The sequence below is a fragment of the Channa argus genome, chromosome 12 (genome assembly GCF_033026475.1).
Source record: "Channa argus isolate prfri chromosome 12, Channa argus male v1.0, whole genome shotgun sequence".
NCBI classification, from domain to species: domain Eukaryota; kingdom Metazoa; phylum Chordata; class Actinopteri; order Anabantiformes; family Channidae; genus Channa; species Channa argus.
In genome coordinates this window covers 25,123,549-25,142,376 of record NC_090208.1, presented here as the reverse complement: position 1 = coordinate 25,142,376, position 18,828 = coordinate 25,123,549, and the positions used below count along the sequence as shown (strand labels likewise).

Genomic DNA, 18,828 nt, shown 5'->3' with positions numbered 1-18,828 from the left:
AACATGCAAAACCACATTCACTTCTGTGAAAATACAATTATGAAACAAGAACTGTATTTTCTACACTGTCACACTGGAGACTGGCCACAACTTCTGGTTCCAATGTTTTGGCCACCGCAGTTAAAAATCAACATTAGAACCTTTTGGTTATGTTGCTGTACTGTTTTTATGTTTGTTTGTTTGTTTTTTGTTTTTTCTTTTACAGTTAAATGTGCCTCTGGTGCAAATTCAAATTTTCATCACTAGATGTAACAGCTTTCCTGTATGTATAAACACTATATTATAACACAGTTTCTACTTTTTTATCTGACATGGACTTTGCCATATGCAATTCCCCAAGTTTTGCAAGGTTTCAGTCCTCATGTATGTCTTGGAGAGATTGTAGCATGATTCATGAATATTTAGCCTGTTTCATGTTGGCTTGGTCGCTGCTGTTATTTTCTTTGGTTTTCAAAAGTAAACAATTTAATAAGGACAAACAGCAACATGGTTAGTAGCTTCAATCTCTTTAAATTACATGTCAAAATCACGAGCATTACAGTTTTTCTCTTGTTTGTTTTTTATTTTTTATTTGTCCTTTCAGCTTATCCTGTACATTCAGGGTCACCACAGCGGATCATTTGTCCGTGTGTTGATTTGGAACAGTTTTTATGCCGGCTGCCCTTCCTGACGCAAACCCTCCCCAATTTCTACCAGGCTTGTAACCGGCACTGCACGGCTGGGGAGGGGAATGGGCTGTTGGGGCTTCAGTGACTTGCCCAGGGACAATTCGACATGTGGTTGGGAAGAGCAGGGTGCGAACATTCAACCCTATGGTCGGTAGGTGGCCACTCTACCAACTGAGCCACTGCAGCCCCACGAGCATTACAGTATGGTGTCAATTTATAACTACAGCTTAGTTACATTTGGGCTTCCGAATATTTTTTTTGTTTGTAACCTTCAGATCAATTTTGCTAGCATTTCATGGTTGGAGGATAGACTGTATTACACTTATCTGACTAAATTGTCTGATAAAATGGGTGTAATCAATACTACCTCCATAAGTAATGGCATTACATGCACATTATGTCATGTCCTATCAAATAAGCTGTAAATGATCCTAAAATATGCTATAGTGATGATCAGATTTATAAATGCTGGACCCAGGACCCCTGGGTTGGCTGAAGCGTGCACTTTCTGTTTGTGGTGTGGCCCTTAGGCAAATACATGCAGTCTTGTTCCTTCTTTGTATGAGATATTTTCATTTTTAAATTTTTAATAAATTAGCAGATTTCAAACAAACTTTTTTCACGTTGTGATTGTGGGGTATTATTTGTAGAATGTTGAGGATTTAAATCAGTAATAATGTTGTAAACTGAGTCAATATGTAGAATAACCATCCTATTACAGCTAACTGAGACTGTATTTTTATTTTAATTGTTTCCACATAAATGCTTTCCAAATTTATTTCAGGTTATTTTCATTTCCTTATCTTTTTCCTTTCACAACACGATTTTTGCAGGTCAGGGCAGCATGATGGTGGAGTGTTTAGTGCTTTGCCTTACAACTAAAAGGTCACCAGCTCAAATCCCCTGCTGGCTGCAGCCTTTCCCTGTGGAGTTTGCATGTTCTCCCTGTGCTTGAGTGGGTTTCCGCTGGTTTCCTCCCTCAGTCCAAAGACATGCATGTTAGGGTTAATTGGTGACTCTAAATTCAGTCCCCCGTGACCCTGAACAGGATAAGCGGTTACAGATAATGGATGTCGGGACGATATTTGGCTCTGAAATGCAGTGAGTGCAGTGCAGAAAATCGAAATACTCAAGTATTAAACTAAAGTTTTGATTATTGAGGTTTCCATTATGTGTCATTCAACTGCTTCCCCTCTAATCAGGACATCCTGGAAAATACTTTTTCAAAAATAATGTTAGTCACTCAAAATAATGACAAACTTACTCAGAATGTGCATTCAGTATTAGAGGGAAAGTATCTCTTTTTTTTTTCGAGTTGCTACTTTATTATTGTCAGAAAACCAGCAGAAAATAGCTACATCTTCCTGTAGTTATTGAGCGTGATGTCCAACGCAAGACCCGCCTCCTGTGACGTAGCCTACGATTGGCCGCCTCTGCTGTCTGTCACCGCTGGGGGGGGGTTGCCGGATGTCTCCGCCCTGCTTCTATTGTCGCCGGCTCTAAGACGACTATTTCTTTATTTGTGACATGGAAAAGGAGAAAAACGAGAAAGGTAAGCAGCTTTTCAGCTTCAAACACTTTGTCCCAGTCGACTTTCATTCACAAGTTAGCCGCAGCTTGTTAGCCGTTAGCTTGGTTTGCTGGCACGCTTGGTCTGATCAGCTTCCTAAACCATCACAAAAAAGTGATGGAGGAGATACATGTTGGTTTAATGTCATGTCGAAATGCAAAAGACAAAAAAAAAAAAATATATATATTGACGCGCATTTTATCGTTGGGACTTTTTGTGGTAGTTACTTTGTGTATTTCATGTACTTTTATGCTTTTAACAATCTCATTCATAGTTGAAATGTCACTGAGTTTAATTAGTGTCTTTTTGCTACTGCGTCATCACTTCTCGGTCAACGTGTACTGTTACTTTGTTTTGCAATTTGCAAGTTATTGTTTGATTTGCAGTGTCTATTTGTACATTGACATTTGATTGTATTATTCTAAAAGCAACATTGGGATTACTATCCACTCTTACACCAGCTGTCTGTTTATCACACCATGATCAGCTTTCATGTTTACCCTCCAAATGTTATTATTCAGATGCGTGTTAAGTATAGTAAAGTCAGGGGGAAAATACGGGAGCATCCCTGTTGTGAATGGGAATATAAGAGGTACAAAGGAACATGTGGTTGGGGAGAAGAGGAGAGGAGGGAGAGAAAGAGAATACAAGGAGGAGGAGGGAGGAATGTGATTAATTGGTAGGCATAGGGTGTGTCGTGCCCCAGGCAGGAGGCTGCAGGCTGCTCCCAGCATCAGCAGCCACTCAGGAGGAGGGGGGACAAGAGGAGACCAGCTGGGAGCCTGTCTGACCGCTCCCCGTGCTGTGACCTCCACACAACATCTTTCCACTGTCTTTATGGAGATAATGAGGACCAAGGATCCCAGTTTAGCCCATATATCATTCAATGTGGTTGTGGTTTAAAAAGTCCAAAGCACCATTAATGGCCATATGTGGAGCTCAGATTAATATCTAAAACTGTATTTCCCAATCAATTAATTAATTGATCAGTTAAATCATTTTAAATATGGTCATTTTTAGGCTGTTAAAAGTGTTTGTTAGTTTTTAACCCCCCAATTTTATTGTAATGCAGGAGACTGTGGATACGGGAGGGCGTTCCAGCAGCTCAGTGATGTGGGACAAATCCATTTAATCAAATACAATAGCAAAGCCACACAGACAAGACAGGAGAGTAAGAATAATTAGCCTGGATCAAATGCTAGGATAAAGAAATCAGCTGGCACTGGAAATGACTTGTAATTCTAAAGCATCGTGTATTTAGATATGATTTAGGGCACACTACAGGATTTTTGTGTACTTTTGATCCTGGCACTTTCAAAAGTAGTTATCTCTTGATTTATTTTATTTTTTTTTAGCAAAACTGATTACCTAGTCAAATCTGTGTGTGGAAGGATGTGGCAGAAAATGTTATGTATTTCTTATAGCATTATTTACCATGTGGGGTATTTTTTAATATTTACAGCAGAGGATTCCTTCATGAAAATTATGATTTCCTCACAGGATTGTTTGATTATTAGCCAAAAGAGCTTTTTCAGTTTTTAGTCGTGACCCATTGTTACAGTAGTATCATAAAAGAGGCAGCACATCCTCCAATTTGGTTATCTGACAACCAGGTCTGTTTTTTTTTTCCAAGTTGTTGTTTTAGAACTTAAACTTAAAACCAGTTTTTTTTTGGATTTTCTTTTAACAAAATAAGCCAGAGCTCTGAAATGACGACGGAGTGTTAAGCAAAGGGACTAATGAAGTAGTCTGACACTGGCAAAGTGCAAAACCAGAAAGTATTAGCTAATACAAGCTTCATATCCATGGGTTGAAGGCTTTTTGTCTTATTGGCTTTTTAGCTGAAAATGGTTTAGCTCCCTCAGTGTGACTTTCTGTGTTTGAGCGCCGGCGGTGGACGCTCTGCTTTTTCATGTGCCTGACGGGTACAAATGAAAGACATTGCTGGGCAAAACACCATTGCACTGTGCACGTACTGTAGGGTTACACATGATGTTTGGTGAGTGTGTGGTTCATGGCATCAAGACTACAAAGGCAGACAAAAGAAAGATGGAGGCGGTAGTGTTTAGAAGCCAGGAGGATGCTGTTTGCCTTTGTCTTGAAGCAACAGTTTCAAACACTTTACTATGAGACATAGTCAGTCATGTTTTTTTTTTTTACAAAATACTTAATAGGTTGTTGACTTTTCATGCCTTTGTTGACCCGGCTTTCTCCTGAATTCCTCGAACTCTTCATATTCCTGCCGCCTATTGTCCTTTATTTTTACCCTCTGTTGTTTGTGCATGTGTGTGCTGAGGCCTGGTATTTCCTGAGATGCATGGATGGTCAGGAGAACTCAGCTTGGTCAGTTTTAAACTAACTGTATACATCCTGTTGGCTTGTAGAAAGGACGAGGCTGTGAGCCAACAATTTACCCTGCAGACACAGAGCAGAGTGGAGCAACACAGAGATTGTTCCAGTTAAAGTTTTAATGGACAGTTAGAATATCATAAAAAAACTTAAAGACAAGTAAAGAATAAACTAAGGTATTCATATAGTTTTGTTTGAATATAGAAATGATGGTATTTGTCTTTTGTACTTTTGTTGTATTTACCTTTTTGTTTTGCCTCCTGCTTGATATCTGGCTCTGTCATTCTCTCTTTTTTTTATTTTCACTTCCAGGTTTAATATTGGCAGCTGGTTTTGGTATAAGTCTGGTGATAAAAATGTAAATTAGTTGCAGTCAAATTCTTGTGATGACCAGTCATCTCCTTTTCACAACATTGTTTATTTTCTATTGGTTGAGGAAAAATATAAAATATAAAATATAATACTTTTTTCCTTTGGATACATTTTATATTGTTTTATTCCCATCTTTTTATGAACCAATGATTGTCAACAAATATTATGGTCGAACAAAAACCACAGGGTTAGTGGTTTGACTCCCCGTTCACTGCGCCTACATGTCTTTGGGCAAGACTCCCAAGTTGCACCTGGTGTGTGGTACTTCCTTTCTTTCTGGGTAGTGCTGCTTTCTGGTAGTGGGTAGTTTAATAAAGAAGCCTAATATTTAGTTTATTTTGAGCTATTGTATCATTTTATTGGATAATATTTCTTATGGCTGGGACCCGGGGTACAGTATGTGCCCTTATATATCAGGCTGACTGTATATGGCATTTAGTAGCATTATATGCTATATTTGCGGTGACATTACTGATAATCGTGCATTGATTTCCCGCTAAACACACAGGCTCTGACTTTCCTCTGACTTTACATATCCTTTGAGGTTTCTGAGCAGCTGGCTCCATTATCCAACCTTGTCAATACTGTTTGTCCTGCCGATGACATCATCACTATTGGACATCTGGGTGCAGTGTGTGTGTGTTGAGAAATCATGGTGAGTCAAAATTTGATACACTGCCGCCCCCCCCACCTCCCCCCCTGTACCCTCAGGTTCTGCTGGAAGATTGGAATTATGACTTGGGTCATATAGAATAAAGCTATTTGCTGTGTTGAATTGTTAAAAGTCATGCATATGAGACCTTCTCTATTCTAACTATACTTTACCTTTGTCCTTTCTTTTGTTTTCCTCATCCTTTTGTCTCCTTTGAATTGAATTGTCCCTCGTCAATCCTTTTCCCCTTCTCCTGATCCCTTTTCCTCTTGTTAGTATTTGTTCTCGACTGTGCTTTGTTCTAGGCCAACATTTCCAGTCTGTCGTTGGCCAGTATTTCTTTTCTCTTTCTCTTTTTTTTCTCTTTCTCTTTGTCTCTCCCCCCCCCCCCTCTCTCTCTCTCTCTCTCTCTCTCTCTCTCTCCCTCCAAACCTCTCTTCAGTTTCTCAGGTCCAGGTGTTTGCCTGCAGGTGAGCCCTCTGCCCTTACAGAGAGGGAAAATGTAATATTTCATCTGCGCTGTACAGAATGTGCATACATACACACTTTTACTATTTGTGTGGGGGTTGCAAAAGTCTGTGTGTGTATGTGTGTACATACTGCATTTGTTGAAGATTTTTTAACATTGGCACAGTAAACACACACACACACACACACACAAACTTGGATTTCTTATTTTTTCTTATTCTTATTTTAATATAATGCATATTTGTCCAATAAACAAGCTGAAGCTAGAAACTAAGGAACTAAACAGGGCTGTAGCACAAAGCATCAAAGCTCTGCAGTCCTATATTCATTTTTTGCTGTGTTATATTCCGCCCTTTGTATTTAAAAGTGTAATGAAAATTTCAATGTATTGTAGAAATTCCAGTATCATCACATCTATAGTATGTTTGTGAACATTGTTATTTGTGGAGGGTCGAGGCTTTAACTATTCAAACGATTTTTTACTTTTATTTTTTTTGTTTTTTTCCCCTAGCTTTAAATTTAAACAGTGGCTCTTAAACATTTCCTCATCTTATTCAAGAAACTGGGTTAAAGGATTTCCACATATTCATTTGTAATATTTGTCTGACCTCTGATTGCTGCAACCACTAAATAATTTGTGTGGGCGAGACAGTATTGGGTAAGGGGGAGGAGCGGTGAGTAAAAGCTCAGAAAGTTCTAAATTTTGACTTCCCTGTCATTCACCAAGAAGAGCTGTGTTACTTTATTCATTTTGAAGTTTTTCTTTTGTAGGTTTTGGTGCTTAACAAACAACTTCAGTTAGAGTGGAGTTGACCCTGATTTTGAGGGATTGCAATTACATTTGTGATAAAACCCACTGACACTGATATACTGTATTTAAGTGTAAGCAGTGGTGTTTTAAATGTCATCTGTGTTATATCTGAGACACTGGATTGAAACACTCTAAAGGGATAGTTCACATTGACCTTTGAATGGTGAACTCTTTTTTAACTCTCTGTCTTTCTGCCTGTCAGTGCTTGTGAGGAGACGAAATGCATGATTGCAGTGCCTGTATTGTGAAGCCAAGGTGCTAAACTTCAAGTCGGGACATGGCTGGTATCTGCAGCTTAGGACTAATGTGTTTGGATACTTCAGTGTCTGCCAATACAAGTTCAGCAAGCCAATATTACCTTCCTGCATCTCCTGCTCTGCCTTCTTAAGGATAATATCCACAGCTGTGTACCAAAACCGAAACATTAGTTTATTTGACAAGCAGTGATGAGTGACTTACACTCGAAGATGATACAGGTATTGGTAAGATTGACATGAATAATTTTGGAGCTTGAAAATGTCTGCATTAGATTTTGTAGAGGAAGAATGTTGTCCAAGGTGGAAGTTTGTTGATAATCTGTGAACCACAGGTTGTCAGCAGGAGCTGTAGCATTTTTGTCCATTTTTGAACATCTCACTCAACATTATTGGTGTCAGAGTCAAAACAAGTGTGTTTTATATATAGAAAGGGATCAGAGTTTGTGTGCCTGTGTGTGTGTGTGTGTTTGCACATCCACTCATCACTACTACAAAACATACATATTTATAATCTTTAAAATGCTTCGCACACCTTCAAATGTGTCAAACATGACTGTGATGTCCAAGAACATCTTTACCTTTCACTGTTATTCACCACCAGGGCCTGCGCTTAACCCCAGTCCTTAATAACCCGCTCCGGTAACAAAAACATGATGGAAGGAGCAGCTGACAGCCAGTGATGAGGAAATGAGGGAAAAGCATGTCAAAAAGATGTATAGAGAGAAACCAACACAAAGTAAGCCTGTAATTTAATCATGTGTTTTGTTTGTTAGTTTTTTGAAGGTCAGAGTGTGTTGGTTTGATCCTGCACAGAAAAAAAAAAAAAAAAACACCAAACGTGATTACGGAGTTGTGAGAATTGTGAGTTCAGAGTGCAAACACCGTAACGATCCTCAGTTCTACAAAGGACAAGAATGCTTCAAGCTACATGCTAATGACATCAATGAACCCAAGGGGACATCAATGACGTCCCCTTGGGTTCTGGAACATTGCAGTTGGCGTCTTATCAGTAAGGGTTAGAGGTAAATGATTATGAGGTCTGTAATTAGCTTTCATAATTTATTTTATTTTATGAATGTTGTGTGGTTATAGCTGGTGTTTAATGTTTTAAAGGTGTTATCCAGAAAAACTGCAAGCTGTGTTTAAATGGATTCCCCACTTATCTATATGGATGATATTTTGAAAGCATTCTATCTTGATAAAGTATTAGGATTGTTCAAACTTTACATTATACATACAGTTAGGTTATAGCTTGGGGTTATAGAAGAAATGTAGTCAGGCTCATATGGTAAAAATAATCTGTCTGTTTATTGTATTTGTGCTACTTTATGGATTATCAATAATTACAGGCCCCATTAAGGCAGACATATGTTTCAAATTAAGGTGAGTGTCAGGCTTTCAGTGTTTGAAGAATGGTGTTGAGGAATGTTTAAGTCAACATGGTGTGTATTCGTGTGCAGTGAGTGAATGTGTGAGTCAGATTTGTGGGAGTTTTTCTCCATTCAGATGTCTTGTACCAGCCAGACTCTGCTGCAGTCAGAGCAGGTTAAAGAGAAGCTTTAGTGAGAAATACTAAAACGGGGAGGTTTCACTGTGCACTGTGTGTGGGTGTGTGTGTGTGTGTGTGTGTGTGTGTGTGTGTGTGTGTGTGTGGGGTGGGGGGGGGGGGGGGTGCGAGTCCATGTAAAGGCAGAAGATGTCAAAGAATGTAACAGATGAACCTGAGGTGCTGTGACTCAATGTCTGAGGGTTAAACGAGCTGCTTTCTGATCTGCGAGTGCATGAGTGTGTAGTTATTTCTTCACACACAGTTCATTGAGGTTTGTACACAGGAGACTCTTTGTCTCACTCTTCTTCTGCCTTTTTCATCCACTTTGTAAAACATGTCCATCAAATGTCCCCACAGACTCCCAGTATTTCCATTTACTGGGGCTTCATTTCATTACTTCACTTAAACTTTACCTTGTGCTTTAAGATATTTTACTGATAGTGCAGGAGAAAGTGTAAAGTATCACCATTAAATAGTTTGTCGAATAAATATTGATCAAGGGTGATTGATTATTTAAGAAGTGTGACCAGGATATAAACTGAGTTGGACTTTTTATTGAATTAGTCAGTGCCCTCTATAGGACACACTGTTTAATTGTGACACTGTATCCACATTCCAGTGTCAGTGAATAATAATTACTAATGCATGTTACTTTTCCTCTTTTAGCTACAGTAGATGTGTGTGTGTGTGTGTGAGTGTTTTCTAAAACCTTTTCATTTGAGCAGTGTTGTTTATTCTAATGATCAGATCTCTGAAGTATCAACAGTAGGAGTAAAAGATTTGTAGTGGTATTTGTGGTACTAGCCCAATACTACTTTAATGTTTAGTTTGTGTACTTCTGCCACCTCTGCACATGGTGGATCATATTTTGCTGCAGACTGCTCAGAGTGGCCATGCTGAGCCCTTGTACTCCATAACACTATTAAGACCACCAGTACCATGTTGGGGCTTAATGGCCTATGTGATCCCCAGAAGTAGAAACAAGGCAGATATATGATGATAAGAGATGGAACAAACAGTCAAACTCTGGTCTACTTCACACACACGTACACACACATGACAAATATGACCACCAAGCATCCCACACATGGTAGCGATTGCATGTGAAGGATGAAGAGCTGGAGACAGACGAATGAAAGTGCAATAGATTGTTAGTGCTTCAGCCACATCCAAGGAAAAGTGAAGAGAGAAAAGTGGTGTGGCTTGGGTTCCCTCCAAAGTAGATGCATTTAAAGAGAAGCTGATGGAGTTTTAACCTCACTTACCTTAACGGCGCAGTGTGATGTGAGTTGTAATGGTGGTGTTCATCTGAATAAAGGGACCCAGCTCCTGTTAAAACCTAGCTGCAATTTGCTAAATGGTTCACAGATGCTAAGCCGGGACAAAGATAGTCTATTTAGAGGATGTTTCACTCGGTAGAAGTTGTGAAGTTGTATCAAAAACCCAGCAATCAAGACTTCTACCACATTGTTAGCACTGTCAGGGTAGTTACTTTCAAAAAGAAAGATTTTCATATTATGTATTGCTTATTTATATTTAAAAAGTTAAAACGTACATTTTTAGGAACTTTTCAATTATATATATTATTATATTATTAATATTATCAATCAAGTTAGTTGTGCATTACTATTGTTTAGTATCCTCATTTACTGAGAGAATTTAGTCTCAGGTGTGAATCAGACGGAAATCTACCCTTTAGTAATTTGTTTTAACCAAATAACCTCTGATCAAAAAACTGCCGCGGTGTCTTTCTTTTTTTATACGCATGTCTCTGCTGTCCTGTAAACAAAACACTGTTTACAATATTTCCATCATGTTGTGCCTCCTGTATGTTCTAACCCCACACTAATGTCAATCAAAGTTTCTCCTGTGACAACTGATAGACTGAAAAGTCTTGGTCTTGTTCATGTAAAAAACACCATTAACAGTATTACTGTTCGTTTTCCGTTTCACAATGTGAGTCAATCTTGCTCCTCTAACATTAACAAAATATTAAAATAACCCAAAATTAAAATGGTTTCATCACATACACATATATTGAATGAGAACAAGGCCTTTATTGACGTGCTTTCATGTGTGTTTGAAGACGCCACCATTGATGTGAAACTCCTTGAATAAGAAAAGTTTAGAAGAAAGTTGGTGACCCCAGTTACACCCACCGCGCTCCTATATTACCCACCAGTACTTTGTAGACTGCAGTAGTTTGTAGATTTGTATCAGTCGAGTGAGAAAACTTCCTATGCAGTGTTGCTCCATTAAATGCAGCCGCTAGTCAAAATCTGAAAGTCAAATAGGTATTTAAAGTGTTAGATTTACATTGTGTCATCACATTTTTCTTGCTATGTCTCATGCGCAGCTGTTCTTGTGCTTGAACGGTGGACACACAATCAAACACACACACAGACACACGCTATACACAGGCACTATACAAACCTGCAGACATAAAGGGTTATTATTATTATTATTAATAATAGTGTTGGGTCCTACTATTCTTCCAGCATCATCATTGCTCTCCATGCCCTTATGGAATACCATTTTCGTGTTATGCCCACAAAGACTCACACATACACAAGCACAAGCATGCAGAAACAAATGTTGCCCTCTAAGCTGTAAACAGAACAAAGAACAGACATAATACAGTCAGAAGAAAAGGAGGATCTTTATATTTCCTTCCCTGTCTGGTCCCAAGCACACAAGTACAGTATAGTACAGTAATGCATTAATGTAGGTCTGACCACTGGACTGGACATCAGAAGGTCCCAGAATTCAGGAAACAGTGTTTCCCCTCACCTTGAGTCTTAAGCTTTCCTTTTTATTGTGAGAGAAAATGTCGGAAATTGCTGGATTGAACTTTTTTTTTTTTTTCAAAACTGCTGCAAATTAAGTTCCAGAGCAGAAATCTTGAGCTAAAGGAGGCTAAAGAACTCCAGAGTGAAAAGGAGGATTAGGTTATAAACCTTTACTTCAGTGAATACTTTGTCATTACATCCATACTTCATATGAAGATGTTGTGTACTATGTATGCAAATTACACAAATTGTTCTTCTCATTTTTGTTTCTTTAATTTCTAATGTATAATGTGCGCTCATAGATTCACTATAAACCGTCTGAAACATGCTGCTTCCCTGCCAGTGGATTTCCATTTCCTGTATGGAGGATATGGAAGCAGACACTGCCTTGTTGTTCTAGTCTGATTACAGATAAAGGCTGTTTATTAAAAAGTCTGCAAGGCAAAGATGACAGACAGAAACGCCAGTCCCCCCACAGAGAGAGCAGTCGAAGCCTAATAACTCCCAGAGAGACAACGACACACACTCAGGTGAACAAACACGCATTGAGGCACACATACACGCACGCACACAGACACGCACGCCAAAGTATGAGCGCACACAAATCCTGTCCTCTACCTGTAACCTCCGCATTCCTTCACACCAGAGTGCAAGTTGAACAAGACAAATTTAGTGTCTCGAGGCCAAGGGTACCCTGATTGGATAGTATGTCAGAACACTCTCTCCCCCAACACATTATAGAAATGAAACGCCAAAGAGTTTATTTAACCGAACGGCCTGTAAAAGCAGCTTGTTTCATTGTGTGTGTGTGTGTGTGTGAGAGAGAGAGAGAGACATAGATGAGGGTGTGTAGTTACAGGTATTCAGCACCTTAGGCTTTCCTCTGATTTGTCTCCTTTCACACACACACAGAGACACGCACGCTCAATTACAGTACAGTTGTGTATGTGTGGGTTTGTCATACAGTAACTATAACTAGCTCATACTGTCTTCTTTGTAGCTATCAGTGATCCATGGCATCTCCGTCTGTTTGTCTGTAAACAACTGTCCTGCATCTTCTCCCTGTTGTCTTTTACTGTCTTTCTTTACTGGTATGTATTGATTTTTTTTATTTTTATTTTTTATAAAAATGCTCTTTTTCTTTCTAACCTGACTTTCCCACACAACACGAAATGTAAGTGAGAAGTTGGCTGAGGTTGAGAAGGAGACAAATAGGAACTTTTTCATCATCATGGAAGTATTTTAACTCAACAGGTCACAGGTGACTGGTGAAAGGAAATGTCTTGTGACAGGTTTATAATGTCACTTCCTTCTGCATTGAGTCACTCGTTATGGGTCACCAGACATCCGAGTGAATAAGGCCATTTCTCAAAGCTGTTCACGTCATGATTCAGGGATGAGAAAGAATGTATGCTGACCTCATTTGTAATCATTCGAAGTCACATCTACTTTGTATCAAAATACTCCCATACTGAGCAAAGTAAAAAGCATGTGAAACACTTGTGTTAGAGCTTAATTAATATGTTTCGTTAGCAATATATTAACTGACTCAATGTAATATGAAGCAAGTTGCTTCTAGTGACAAGCTCAGAAAGTATTTGTCATCTACCTCTGCAATTCTGCAGGTCTTCTACTGTATGCATTAGTGCCCAGTCAACATGCGGACCGATGATCCACTGCGGCGACCCTGAACGTACGGGATCAAACCTCTTTAAGAGCAGCTCCTGATGAAAGCGCAGCAGTCTTTGCTGGCTACAGGTGTAAATGATAAACTTGCGTGAGCGATTGTAAAGGTCTCTCTGTGACCTGATTATTATTTATTTTTTGAGTAGATGTGCGCACAGAAATGCTCTGGGTGCCACGATAACTTCTGTTTACCCATTAGAAAGAAATGTGACAAGAACAGAGCAGATAAAAGATAAAAGAACAGATGCACAGGCATCGGTGTGTAAAAGTGTGTGTCAGTTATCAAAAATCCAGCCAAAAGGAATCGTAGTAACACTTCTCAAAGGCACATGTGGGCACATGCATACTCACCTACTTTCATAACACATACTAGTAATCTTCAGTCCTGTTTGTAGTGTAAAGTGTATGTAACTACACTATAGACACACACAATTTCATGTCTTCAGTACTGTTAAGTTTAACCACAGTCTGCACTTCTTCTAAGGCAACTGTTAAAAAAGGAAAAAAAAAAAAAAAGACAGTGTATCTGTATCTGAGACTGCTTTCTTCTGCTTGTAGCTACTCGTCTTTTCTTTTTTCTCTTACATTTTTGCCATGTGTGCCTTTCTGGCAAATACAGTTAATGTTAATAAGCAGGGCCTGGCATTTCTTTCCAACCAAATGTGTGTCTTGTTGGCAGGCCCGCCCCAGTCATTATTTATACAAGGCCCATGTGCTAAGTGAAAGGCAGAAAGTCAATTTCAACTTTCAAGTTTCCATTCTGTTATTATAACCCACTCTCCCCGTCCTTTCTCCTGATGCAAATGTCAGCGATTCTGGGTCCTGATTGCCATTTTTTTCTCTGATAATGAGAGTGACACTCCCTTAAAGAAATAGATTTTAAAAATAAGGGGGGGGAAACAGTGCTGGATAGGGCAGTGAAGGGTAGCTTTGGAATCCCCACCTTGCCTTGAAGGGTGTGCATGAGTTTGTCCAACACATGTGTGAGTGCGCATTTGGCTGACGTGCTTGTTGGTAGATTTGTGTATAATATTTATATAGTTGTATAATTGGGAGCATATGTGTGTAGAAATGTGGGTGTGTCCCCTCCGCCACACTAACCATCTATGCCATGGAATCCTTCAGTAAAGAGCAGCTTCAAGTGTGAATGTAAAGCAGAGCTGAACAGGGCTTCACTCTTCACCATCATCCAGGACACAGTCACATTGCCTCTTTTACTGTCCCCCAGCAGATGCACAAAAAATGTGTCAGGGCCAGTGCAGTGAGGTTTGCCAGATACAGACAGTCAGGACAGGTTTTGGTTTTACTGCACAGACAGACACAAAATCTGGCTACTCACGGATATGTTGAGATCTACTGAGACCTGCAGTGAAAAGTCTTAAATCCTCTAAGAATAAAGCAGCCTATAGTCGACCCACTTACATCAACAATTACTAAAGCTTTAACCTACTTTGACTTGTCAGTCATTCAACAAAGTATGTTGTTGTTTTCTAAAACATAGTTGATTCAATCATAGCAAATCGGTTTTCCCATTTAAGGGGTTTCTTTTTGTTATTTGGTGCAAACCTTTTTGAACAATACTGTTCATTTACGGGCCCTTACAACAATATTGAATCATGGTTAACTTAATTTGGCTTTTTCTGACAAAAAAATGTTTTACTTTTATGTCAAAGTGAAGACACATCTCTACATAGTAATTTATATGAATCAAAAGCGTAAAACTGAAAATAAATTGCATAAAGATTTCTCACCTTTAAAGTAACTTACCAAAATCCTAACTGATGCAGTTAATTGATTTCAGACGTTAAATGAAGATCGCCTGCGTGTATTATGCCCAGGTTCTTCAGCAGTCAAAGTGGCAGGGAGAAGAAAAGGTCATAATATTAAATCTCTACTAGATCTCTGTCCTATCTCAGCTGCTGAAGATTGTTCCTGAATCCTTCTCCTGACATCAGGATGCTAAATTCACCTGTACCTGGACCTTTTGGATACAGTCCCTACAGGAACTGTTACAATCCCAACAGTTGTTTAAATGAATCTTCCATAGATTCCGTGCAACTTTGCAATTAAAAACAGGATAAAAACATTGCATCACGATTTCTTTTTAAAAAAGCTTTTTGTGAAATCAGGCATTTTAGACCACAACAATCACAAAACGGTCTGTATAGTCCCGGAGCGACTATTACTCATTACTGCTTTGTTTTTAATTTTTAATTTTATTGATTAATTTAGATTTACTTTGTGACGATTTGTTTGACATGAAAAAGTCTGTCTTTGGAAATTTGTGTCCCAAAAACAGAAAATTGGCCATGATGCAACGGTGTCAAAAATAAGGAGAAAACTTCCATCTGGGCTAATTCTTTTCTAGACTCAGTATAAATAATTCCTCCAGTGTTTTCACAGTGTCAAACAGAAGAGAAAAACGACTAGAGAAGTAGGACAGCATGGACTTTGATGGCAGTTTAAAAGTGCACGTTACTTACTTCCTTTGCTGCACCTTCTTCCCCAGGGAGCTAATGTTAATGAGGCCAGGAGGACTTAACGGGACATAATGTGGTGGAGACAGAGGCTGCTTGGTTCTTTTTTTAAATTCACAAGCCAGTTCACATATCTAATTGGGGGTCTTTGGGCAGATACTGTATATAGTGTACTGTACAAAATAACTACCTGCTTACGGTTCGGTACAACTATGTTCATATATTTAAGATAACAGCAGAAGATTTTAAAGGTAGATCAGATGTTGTGTGTTGACCCATTTGGATTTATATCTACTACAGGTTGAATTTGCTCATTATCCTTGTGTCCAGATGTCAATCTAACAAAGCGTTCCCAAACTTTCAGGTTGTTCCTACCCAGTAAATTAACCTGAGGTGTGTAATCGTTGCATTATGACATCACAACCTTGCATTTCAAAGAATCAAAATTATCTCATGTAGCCACGTTCTTCCATTGGCCGCTGCTGAAGAACCAGTGCTTATGTTGTTTAGACTACCATGTTGCATCCTTGTGATTATGTGGTTAGTAAAAGCTGCTGCATGGTCTGTATCATGCACAGTGTCCTTTTCCATTTGTCTCATGTGTACTTTATGTATTAGTTAGGCAGACATATGAAACTCATCACTATTTTCTTATTACCTCATCATCTTCTTTCTAATATTTCTCCTTTTTGCCTGTCATTAGGCTGTAAATCTGGGCCTAGCTCTAGGATTTACTGCACAATTTGTGTCTTCGAAAATATGTGTTTCCCTTGGCGATGCATCTTCCCCTCAAATTTTAGCCAGGGAGGAAAATAACAAAATCATTTCAATTTTGTGGCTTGTTTTCTTTGTGCTGACATTTCAAGTGACACTACTTTGGATGAAAGTCACCTAGTGAAAGTAATGTGCTAAGTTGTCTCATACCAAACAGAAATCTAACTTGTCATTTGAATATATTAAAACCTCTATGCTAGTCCATAAATTTTTACTCAGTGGGATGATATGCACTTCACCATACTTTTCTTCCATACTGACGTCATTGGAAGTATTGGCACACCAGCAACATAATTGTCCAACATAAGAAGGACTTGTATTTAAAACGCATATGGTAAAGAAACACTGCTGCCTCGTTCTTATCCACCTGAAATGTTATCCATCAATCTTCTGCCATTTGTCAAGGTCTGTGTAGAGGTGGGCAGCAGGCAAAGTAAGGTATACTAGATGTTTTCTCTAGCCAGTTCCCACAGCTACTCCTGGAGAAGCCAGAGTCATTGCCAAGAGCAAAGAGCGTAATTCCTCTAGTGTGACCCGTACCTGCCCTGGGGGATCGTGTCCAAGTTGAACATGGCCAGAAAACTTTCACATGGAGGCCTCCAAGAGTCATCCGCCTTCCAACAGTCACCACTTTAGGCTTGATTAGCCAGACTCCGAATGTGAAAAACCCATTTCGACACTATCATTGCCTTTCACAAGACACTGTCTTAATATGTGCAGTTATACCCATTTTAATTATATTGCACATAGTTATTAATGTCATATTAGCTTTTATGTCTACGTAATCACATGTTATATACTCTGCACAGAGCTTCTGTGGTTATTTGTGGAGTCAGATGTTGTTATTCCCCTGGACTGAAATATTACCCTTCCAGGCAGAAAGTAGAAATCAGAGAACACTTTGGAAGTTATAACCAGCTGCTGGACAACAGGTTTAAAAAATAGTAATGTGAACTAATAACAAATTACTGTTAAACGTGCTATGGTCACAAAATAAAGTTTGGCAGCTCTATCCATGATATCATTGTAATTAACCTTTAATCTTTTAAATAACCCTTTAATAAATACCTTTAAACAACTTGTTTTCGTTCAGTGATGTAGAGCAAGTGGAGACTTGGTGACGTTTCAGTCAGGAAAATAGGAGCTGAAGCTATTGATCAGCTCAACATGGTTAGTTTTCCTAACATGAATCATGTGGACTTCTGGTTTGTCCTTACATGGTCCTGACTCTTTTTTTTTTTTTTTTTTCCCCAGTGATCATTGATGTTTTACTAGATTGTGGTAACAACATAGTTATTTTCATTACTTATACTCCATTGGGAAGAAAAGTGATTGAATTAAGATTTCAGCTTTAAACTAGTTTTTGTTGTCTCAGCAGTTCTTTGAAGAGGGAAAAAGGAGCACAATAGCGTGCACATGAAGAGGAGTAGGCAACATTTCTGGATGAGGTTAGTGTGGTAATACTGAATCTCAGGATTGAATTTGAAATTTACTTCCTTTCTTGATTTGTTTTGAAAAGGTTAAGTTGTTCTTTATTCAACCAGTGTGGTAAAATGCATCGTCTGCATTGGATCCATTTAAGATCCGCTGCAGAGGACCCCAATGCATTTAAACCCCAGTTTCTTCTGGCTGTGGAACAACAGTGCTGACTAATGTGCGAACATGCTGCTTTCATAATGCTGTAAAGTGATATCATACGGTAGAGATTTCAGCCTAAGCCCTCTAGTAAAATCTACACCATCATTATATAATGATATAGAAATCCTCCATTTATGAAGTAAAAACATGTGTCTTGATAGTGGTGCTATAGAAGGACAACAAACAGTTTATTAATGTTTTTAATTGGTTGCTGAAATATTAGTGCATGTCACAAACGGCCTCGCTGTGTTACACACAACCTGACAATGTGACTATGTAAATGCTATTCTGTACAGTGATAACACTGCCAGTGTACATCTGTTTCCACCAGTGAACACGTTTGTGGTTTTGTCACTGTGTAGAATGGGGTCCCAGTGGATCCGCTTCCCAGTGGATCTGTGCCACCGTGAAGTTGTGTTCGCAAATGCTGACTGCCATTTGAAGTGTTTGTCTGTGGAGCATGGGATTACATGTGGCTGGGGTTAAATCATGATGCAGGCTCATTTTTAGCACTCGCCATTACATCATTGCAATGATCCAGTTTCAGGCTGGCTGTAAGTGTAACATGTATGTTAACCTAATTATACAAATAACACTGAGACCCAAATTGTCAGTACAAACTCTGCCAATCACATAACAACTTTATAATATTATTAAAAGTGAGAGCCGAACCTGAATAATGAGCTGGTTTAACAATATTCAGCTGCATATTTAAACGTTGAGACTGGTTTCTAGACAGCTGGGACCTGGCTAAATACTGGTGGGCTA

General features: G+C 38.9%; 1 protein-coding gene across 1 annotated transcript in view; it reads left to right on the top strand.

The window, feature by feature from the left end:
• The first annotated feature begins 2,117 nt into the window (after positions 1-2,117).
• The window catches only part of afap1 (actin filament associated protein 1), a 100,617-nt gene continuing 83,906 nt past the window's right edge, over positions 2,118-18,828 (top strand). Inside the window, exon 1 of the mRNA XM_067524858.1 lies at positions 2,118-2,220. Coding sequence (XP_067380959.1) covers positions 2,196-2,220 — 25 coding nt within the window. The 5' untranslated portion in view covers positions 2,118-2,195. The remainder of the gene's footprint in view (positions 2,221-18,828) is intronic.